Below are 8,988 nucleotides of genomic sequence, written 5' to 3' on the forward strand. Positions count from 1 at the left end.
TGCCCCAGCCCCGCGCGGGGTCCGCGTGCCGTCCGCGGGAGCGGCTCCGGCCCGGCAGGGCCCACGGTGCCCGGAGGTGCTGCTGCCCCGCGAGCCACTTTGTCCCCCAGAAACCACGCCAGATCGGCAGCCCCGATGACACCGCTCAGCGGTCCGGGACTTGTCACTTGAGTTAACCTGGCCCTGAGTCTCAGCCGTGTGGTTGGTTTTCTTAGGAAGGTCTAAGGTCCTGGATGTTGCAACAGCTGGTGCCGTGCCTGGTCTGCAGAATCTGTGCGGTATCCGTGTGCGGCTGGGAAACAAGCAGGCTTTATTTTGGCGGTGAGGGAGCGGGGCAGTGCTAAGACAGACGCCTTGCCATGAACTGCAGGACCTAGTGTGAAAGCGGTGCGGACACCGTTCTGTGTTCCTGCGGAGACACTGTTGTCCCGCAGTGACTGCCCTAAGAACGGACGCTGTGGCCTAGGTTAAATGGAAAAGGACTCATCCCACATCGTCACTGTCGCCCAGCAGCAGAGAACCTTGGGAACGTTCACGTGTCAGCAGTATTCCATTCTAGGTGTCACAGTGGCTTGACATTGAGTGGACATTCTGTCTTACCTACGTTAGTACGCATCCAAGCCAGTCCCTCGCTTTTGATTGTGATCTTTTGCTCTTTCTCAGTTGTGTGTCGATGCTGGCGGGATCCTCCCTATCTCGAAGTCTTCGCTGCTTCAACAGAATTGTGTGCTAGAGTGAAGCAGAAATCTAGGCGGATGAGCTCCTGTGTATCCATGAGTGAACCAAAGCTGAACTGGTAAGTTCTGTCTCCTCCTAATCCATTGAAGAGGACCGTGTGGTTGAAGTAGGAAAAGGTGGCTTCTGTCTGGCGTGGAGAGATTGGAAAGAAACGACATGACGTTCATGGTCTTGGAATTTACCCTTTTCTCATCTTCACACACTGAACAGTTGTAGTGTATGATTCCATCTTGGGTATGTCATTGGTCCCTTCTGGGGGGAAATGCTGGGATTTTCTTGTATCTTAAAAACTTTGCCCATTTCCATAAAGGTAATAAAAGAGATCTTTAAAATTAGGTACACGTCTTTTTGTTGTATTACAGTCTGTATCAAAGGATAATAGAAGTGTATAGAACGTATTCTGTATTTTAGAAGGGCGTGAGAACTTCTGGAATGGAGACACCAGTTCAGTAATGTGGCTTTGTAAGCATCTAACTGCTACATATTTCTGCTTTAGGTCATTTTAACACATGTTTACTGAGCCAGCCAAGGAGAATACAAAGGTCACACAGAAGTTACAAAGATTTTTCAAAATGGTACCTGACTCAAAGATTATTAAATCAGTATTGTCAGTAATAACCTGTTTATTGCAAAAACACTCTCATTCCAAAGGGGCCCACAATCCCTGAGGGCTTTGACTTTGTTTTACAGTGATATGTGGAAATCTTAGAATTTAATGAGATATTACAGGCCCATAACAAAGTAATAAAAAACCTTAAGCTGGGCATGATGGTGCATGCTTATAATGCCAGCTTTTCCAGACACTGAGCAGGAGGATCACAGGTTCAAGGTCAGCCTCACCAGCTTGGTGAAACTATGTCTCAAGAAAAGTATAGGAGGCCAGAGGTGGTGGTGCACACCTGTTAGCCCAGCACTGGGGAGGGAAAGGCAGGAGGATCGTTGCGAGTTCGATACCAGCCTAGGCTACATAAATCAGCTCAAGGCCAGCCTGAATTGTGTAGTGAGACCCTGTCTCAAAAAGACCAAAAAAAAAAAAAAAAGAAAGAAAAGCAAAGCATAGGATGTAGCTTGACAGAGTACATGTTTAGCTGGAGGCCTTAGGGTCAGTCTCCAGGGTCATGGGAAAACGAGAAAGGGGGAAGGTTTACACTGGCCCATAAAAAAAAATAAATTCTAATTTTACCATTAGTGCCTTCATCATAGCAAACACCTCTAAGAGCATTAATAGTTAAATATATAGCAAATATCCTAAAATTTCCCATTTGAGTACTGGGTCAGCCAGAAGTTGTATTTGATTAGAGTGTTCTCTTGTGGGTTTTAAGAGGCACATTTGTGTTCCTTGCTAGGACTGTACAGTGTATGTGCAGATGTCAAGCACATTTTTCTTATATATGTACCACAGGTATTGTGAAAGCAAATGTGGCTTGGAATCCTTGCACATGGTTGTAACCCTTGAACCTGGTTTCCCGCAGAGTTCTAACTGTGGGCCTTCTTAGATTAATGATTCTCAAGTGTTTTCAGTTTTTTTAATTCCCTCATTCAACCTGCATTTTGGGGTACTTACTACATGGGAAGCATTGGCTAGAACATGTTCATCTCATCTTACTATGGTCTTATGAAAAATTGTGTAGTACTTCAGAGGTGATTTTAGCAAAGGCACCCATTTGTCCCATTTGCCAAATTAAAGAAAAGTGGGATATTCAGTTTTTTGGTTTGCCATAATAGTGCTTGAAAGGAAAATAAATTGAGAAACAGATTCTTTTTACCGAAGATCCTAATGTTATGGCCCACAGCCAACGGAGAGCCCTGCCTCTGCCAGACTTGGTGGTTCTGTCTTTAACCCCAGTCTCTCCGATGTTTACCTAATTGGATGCTACAAGAAAAGCCAGGGTGACTGTAGGAGCTGGAAGAGTTCCTAATTGGCCCAAGCTTAAAGCTGCCCAGGAAATAAAACATCCAGGTCACAGATCTGGTACATGAAATTAAACATATGAAGATGTGATCATCCAGGAACGGGGGTAAAGGGCATGTGGGCATGATTTACAATTGTACCATTACGCAGAATTGTCTAGTGTGAGATTCTGAATTGTCCAATACAAGTAAATTACTTTATTTCACAGGGATATTTCCCCAAAAACCGGCCTGAAAACGTTTTTCTCTCGAGAAAACTATAAAGAACATTCCATGGCTCCAAGTTTAAAAGAACTATGTGTTTTATCTAACAGGTAATATATTTATTCATGTGACTCTTACTTTATTTTCATATAGAATTATTTTTCTGATAGTTTTATATCTACCTTTATTATATATTCAAATGATAGAAACTTAGAAAATAGAAGAAAAACTACTATTAACACTTTATCTTTCTCCACACATGAGCAAAACCTTCCACACATACAAAATGGGATCACCCTGTAAAGGGCAGAATATTATAAAGCTGTTTTACCGTTTGCTTTTTCATTAAAATCAGTATTTTTTGTTTCTTTCCATGTATATATTTCTTTCCGTGTATATATTTCTTTCCCTCTGTATATAGGTTAATCTTCTCCACTCTTCTCAGTTGGTATATATAATTTCATTGTGTAGATTTTTTAAATTCATTTATGTAGTTCTGTGTTGTGCAATATTTGTATTCCTCTCTTTTTGTAGTTGTAAATAATATATTAGGGATTTTTTTGCAACTTGAAGATAAATTCATGGAAATTGTTTAGTCATACAGTTTATGCCCTTTATATTTTAATAGATACTGCCAGATTACCAAAGCTTTTTTTCCCTCTCTGGTGTGAAAATGACTATTCAGTGATAATTTTCACTTCTTCTCGCTCACCTGCATGTAGTAGCGGCTTTTCCCATTTGATGGACTTTTCACTCCATTGTAGATTAATTGGGAACCCCGCAGGTGCAGAATTGGGGAACTCCCCTAGGGGGTTCATCCTCCTTCTGTTACCACGGAGGAAGCCGTCTCCGCATCTTCTTCTGCCTTCTCAGTTTTTTCTCTGCCAGTATCACCTCTTGCTCCTCTCTGTTCTCTTCCATTTTCAGTCATATTGGTCAGTAGCTGAATGTGTTCACCTTTTCCTGTTTTAAGGATCCCTGAGGTCCACATTCCACTGTAGACAATAGCTTATGTCTTTCCTTATTTGTACTTAGACCTCTTTAAAGACTGGTATACGCATACTGGGAGGCAATGAGCAAAAAAAAAAGCTGCAAGACATACAGAGAACATTTAACAAAATAGTGAGTCCTGGGGGCTGGGAGATGGCTCAGCGGCACAGCACCTGCCTGGCAAGCTCAAGGTCTTGAGTTAATTCCCAGTACCAAAAAAAAAAAACGTTGGTGACTCCTTCTCTATCAGTAATTACTTTAAGTGTAAATGGCTCTAACCTCCCAATCAAGAAATAGCCAGACAGAATGGAGTAAAACACAGGGTCAAAAGCTTCATTCACCGCATAGCCATGGTGCTTTTTTTTAACTGAACATCCCACTCTAATGTAGTTTCCACCCTCACTGCTATACTGAAACTGCTCCTGTAGTGGGCGTCAGTGAGCACTGGACTAGGCGCTGCCTCCCTCCTACTTTCTTTCCTAGTATTCTGGTTACTATGCTGTTTCTCAGATCTTTTGCCATCTTTACCTTTGCTTCTCCTAATGGCCAACCATCAGATTCCCTTGAGTACCTTAGAAATACTTTGCCCTCTCGACCCGACCTTTTAAATGAGAACCTCAGAGGATTAAGGATGTGTCTGTGGAGTTCATTTAGCTTATAATAGGTGCGTGTGTGTCATAATGCACGCAGGCATTAATATGCCCCTTCTTGGACAGAAATGGTTATGTCTCGGTTTGTAAATCCTACTGATACAAATGTGCTTCTGTTCAACACAGTCCCTACGGAAAGTGAAAGCTTGGGTTGTGCTGACTTCCAAATACGGGAAAAAGCCCTGCTATACATCTGTATATATGCTGTAGGGGCAGCTTCTCTGGCCAGTTCTACTTCCTGTCCCTCTGTGGTTCCGCTTGGAAACTGCAGTGTCAAGGAGGTCTTCACCACTTACTCCAGTAGTTAATGAGACGTGCTGAAGAAATCTAAATAAGGAAGTGGCTTCATTTCCTAAATTTTCCTGGGTCAGAACAAATGGAAGAATATAGTATTTAGATGAATCCAGATGTGCTTTCTATGAAAATTAATGTCTGGATTTTTTTCCTTTTCTCATGGCCTAAGGAATAAGTATTGATAAGGAATGACTTGAATGTAGTTTTATGAATGTGTGTAGAAAATACAAACCAGGGATTTAGCCTACTTTATTAAGATAAAGGTAACCATTCTAACATCTCTTGTTAACTCCCATTTATACTCTTATCCTGTACCTACACTTTTATTTTGAAATGTCATACTGTACACTGTACTGTAAAAATTAAAAGACTATATTTCAAGTTAAAAAAATGCCCCTTTTTTTTAATCCAAAGGGTGCATACTATGCACACAGTAGCCTATGTTGTACTTGCTCTCCTCCTGATGTGTCATGGTAATGTTCTTAACTTAGTACATATAGTTTGACCTCTTTCTTTTCAGTAGCTGTTTCATATTCTATCCATACATATATAATTTTTAAGTGACTTATTGATGCTCATTTTGCTCATTTCCATTTATTTATTATTACAGCATCTTTTTATACATGCATTTGTATAAATATGGCAAATTCTTGTAAATGGAAGGGATGTGCATATTTATTTTGATAAGTATTGCCAGATTGTTATTACAGACATTCATAAGACAGCACAATTTTCATGTCTTCACTCTTGTCAGCTTTAGAAAGTTGATAGACCCTTTAGGTACGTGCATCTATTTATTTAAAAATATCCTGTGTTTCAATTCATGTCATTTCTTAGAGATAATTTCATAAAATTTACCAAGTAAAGAATTGCCTGTGTTTATTTTGATTCAGAGAATGCCTATCAAATTGTATCCTGGGATTTGGGGACTCTACATCTTTAGCTTTTATTAAAAATCTTAGCACTTTTGAACTTTTATCTCATTTATATTTCAGTAAAATATTTTAATAGTGATTTTGTTCATCATTCCATTGCTTCTTAGAAATGTTAGTGACTGTCAGGTCAGTTTTGTTCAGCATAACACAGGTATGGGTGATAGCCTCGCTTTGTACAAGGCAGAGGACGGAGAGTGCGTGCTGGTGCCCCCGTCGACCCCGTCATTCAGGCAGACTGAGGCTGGAGAGTTTCAAGTTTGCGAGCATGACCCTGTCTCAAAAGAAAATAAGTAAACAAGTGGGGCTCAGGATGAAGTTCAGTGCAGAAGTCCTGAATTCAATCCCCAGTCCTACCAAAAAAAAAAAAAAAAAAAAGGTGGGGAGTGGAGGACACTTGCCTGGCAGTTAGGAATGACAGACTCCCAAAGTCCTTTTTCTCCCCTTAGAATTTGCGTGTTTTTCTCTAGAATTCTATACAGCACATAATGATTGACTGGCATAGTTTACCTTTTTATATAGAAAAACATAAAGGCACAAGGAATTGATAGGTTTTTCTAGACTTTTTTTCCCTAGCCATAGTTTTATTAAGCATTGTTATAGTAAGAGGTGAATTTTCAGACTCTGCAACTAATTTACAACGGTTTATTTGGTGGAAATACCAGAAAGAATATAAAAATTTTATTAGCTCTAATTTTTCATTTTATATATATTCTCTGGCATGTTGTAAAATATTGAGACCTTTAATCACGCCGCATTTAACAATAGGCAGCTTTTATTCAATCCTTGTCACAAAAAGGCTTCCCTTTTTTTAGAGGGGGAGGTTTACGACAGGGTCTTGCTATGTAGTTCAGGCTGGCCTTGAACTCAGTGTTACCCTCCTGCTTCAGCCTCCTGAGCGCTGGAATTGCAGGTGTGCACCACCACACCTGGCTTTACTCTTAATTCCAACATGAAAAGTTTTCCTTTTACTCTCCATACTCCATATATGTTTATGAAAGAACCGCTGAAACTGTACTTTTACATGTGACTAAAATAGTAAGTTAATACGGTGATTTTTTGCTGTAAAGCAGCAAAAATGAATTAGATTCATTATAAAATATTGAGAAAGGTTACATAAGAAACAGAATTAAAATGCCTTGTGAAGCACTCATACAGAAGTAACCACTGTGAACGTTTGCCTTTATTGAGGATTAAAGATCCTGGTTGCAAGTACTTATAACTGAGTTTTAAGCCAGCAAGGAGAAAAGTAGCTTTAAGTGGAAGCTGAATTTGTAACCCAGTCATTATAGAAAAGTAAATCAAACTCAGGAAGTACATGGAAAGTCAGTATGGAGGCCAGAAGTATGATTTCCAAGTGCTGCCTTTAGAGACGCTACCAAAGCAGCAGACTTAAAGTACAGGAAACTAATGATTTCGGATTCTGCCTTTTCCCATAAAATCTCTCAGTAAAATAAAGGAGAATGGGTAGCTGACAAAAAGATGGGAGGAAACTTCAAACTATCAACTGAAATAAGATATAATGCTGTAAGTGTGGATAGAGGAAGCCTGTCAGGTGCTTTCGGTTTGTACTCTCCTGAAGATTTTGACAGCACTGCACTCGGAAATGATCTTGATGTGCTGCCATCTCGTTCTTCACAGAATGTAGCCAATTTAAGCGCTAGGGTTTCTTGACATTCCTACTCTGGCATGTCTGAGTCAGCATCTTGTTGCTGCAGCAGCTTAATTAAATTTGCCAGCTTGTGCCACAAGGACAGACATGCTCTCGTATTCGGGGAGACAGCTGCGAGCAGTATTGTTAAGAGTGGTGGACACAATACCGGAAGGTTTGAATAGCTCCCAAGACATTTTCTAGTGAGAAATCAATTTGCTGTAATACATTTCTTCCAAGATCAGCAGTTAATATTCATTTTGTTAACCTGAAATGTGCTTATTTTTATACAGTTGCTGGAGAAACTCTAGTAGCTAAATATACTTCTTTCACCTGTATTATTTTCAGAGCCAGTCTGAGCATTCTAATTTTAATTTTCATAATTCTTTTCCCATTAACGAAGAAGCTCTTTTGATTAGTTTTTCGTTCATAGGTCAGCTCTAAGAGAGTTGTCTTGAGTATTTTGCGTTATTTGGGGGACGTTATTTTCCTCATACTGTTTTCAAGTTTTGGAATTTTACCATACTTGTTCTAGTTTTGTACAGTTGATATGAAACAAACCAGTGCTCATTTTGGATTGGGCTGAACTCACCCTTTGTGTAGACACAGATCTAAATTTGTAACTCTCAACCTGACCAGGTCAGAACCCTGGTCAGAACCCTTATAAAAAACATTTGTAAGAAATAAGACACTTCTTTTAGGAGCCTGAAATGAAATTAGTAGCCAATAATTACCACAGACTTAACTTTTTAAAATAATGTGTCCTAAATAAATAAATATGGAATAAAAGGAAATGATTTATAATGTACTTAGTAGGGAAACACAAAGATGCTACTGCACTAGGTGATACACAATGGATACAATAATGAGGTTGGGAGGCCTCGGGCAGGAACTGCTGAGTACATTTGAGCTCCCAAGGTTGTATTTAGAGCAGAAAGGTAACACTGTAGCATAATAGGACCATAGGCATATAGAAGTGAATACAAGGTAGGATCAGAACAAGTAGCAGGCGGGAATCATTGTAACAGTTGCGCAGGAAGGTAAAGCCTATGGGCACCCAGGGTTTCTTAACCTCTTAAGGTCTTCCTTGTAACAACCTAGATGTATCTACGGCTTCCACAGTGCCTAAGGAGTCAGACGGTCACCTCCCTGTGCGTCTCCTCCCTTCTCCTCCTTCCTCTTGTGCCCCCTTACCGTGTCTTCAAGTGTCTTCTCAGTCCTCTGCGTTGTGCATTCAGTTTGAAAGCCTGAGCTCACTCTCATCAGATTATACCGATACACACACGTACTGTCCTTTCTTCTCCAGTTACGTGCCTCCTCCACTTAATCGTAACCTCCTGGAGAACAGTGGGTACTGTGCTTAGCGTCTGCTCTGTCTCCAGCGCTTAGCATAGGCCGGCACATGCAGCTATCAGTTAATACAATGAATGGAGGAGTGAAGAGTGAGTCAACAGATGTCCCTCTTTCTCCTTAGTTTTCCTTCTTCTCTGAGTTTGTGTTGCCAAATTTGAAGGCAAATCGTAGGTACTATGGCTGTGGTACAAATTAGAGTCGTAGAGGCCAAGGAAATGCAGATTTTGGTGCAATTTCAAATTCTTATTGAAGAACCGAGCATGGT

At 40.3% G+C, this 8,988-nt stretch overlaps 1 protein-coding gene across 1 annotated transcript in view; it reads left to right on the forward strand.

Moving 5' to 3' along the window:
• Nucleotides 1–91: 91 nt before the first annotated feature.
• Nucleotides 92–8,988, forward strand: part of Ice2 (interactor of little elongation complex ELL subunit 2) — a gene marked incomplete in the record, with an annotated part of 49,979 nt that continues 41,082 nt past the window's right edge. The window contains 3 exon segments of the mRNA XM_013518923.1: nt 92–321; nt 664–796; nt 2,859–2,963. Of these exon segments, the coding sequence (XP_013374377.1) occupies nt 234–321; nt 664–796; nt 2,859–2,963 (326 nt within the window).

This window comes from Chinchilla lanigera, unplaced genomic scaffold (genome assembly GCF_000276665.1).
Source record: "Chinchilla lanigera isolate Chin_1 unplaced genomic scaffold, ChiLan1.0 scaffold00049, whole genome shotgun sequence".
Classification (NCBI taxonomy): Eukaryota; Metazoa; Chordata; class Mammalia; order Rodentia; family Chinchillidae; genus Chinchilla; species Chinchilla lanigera.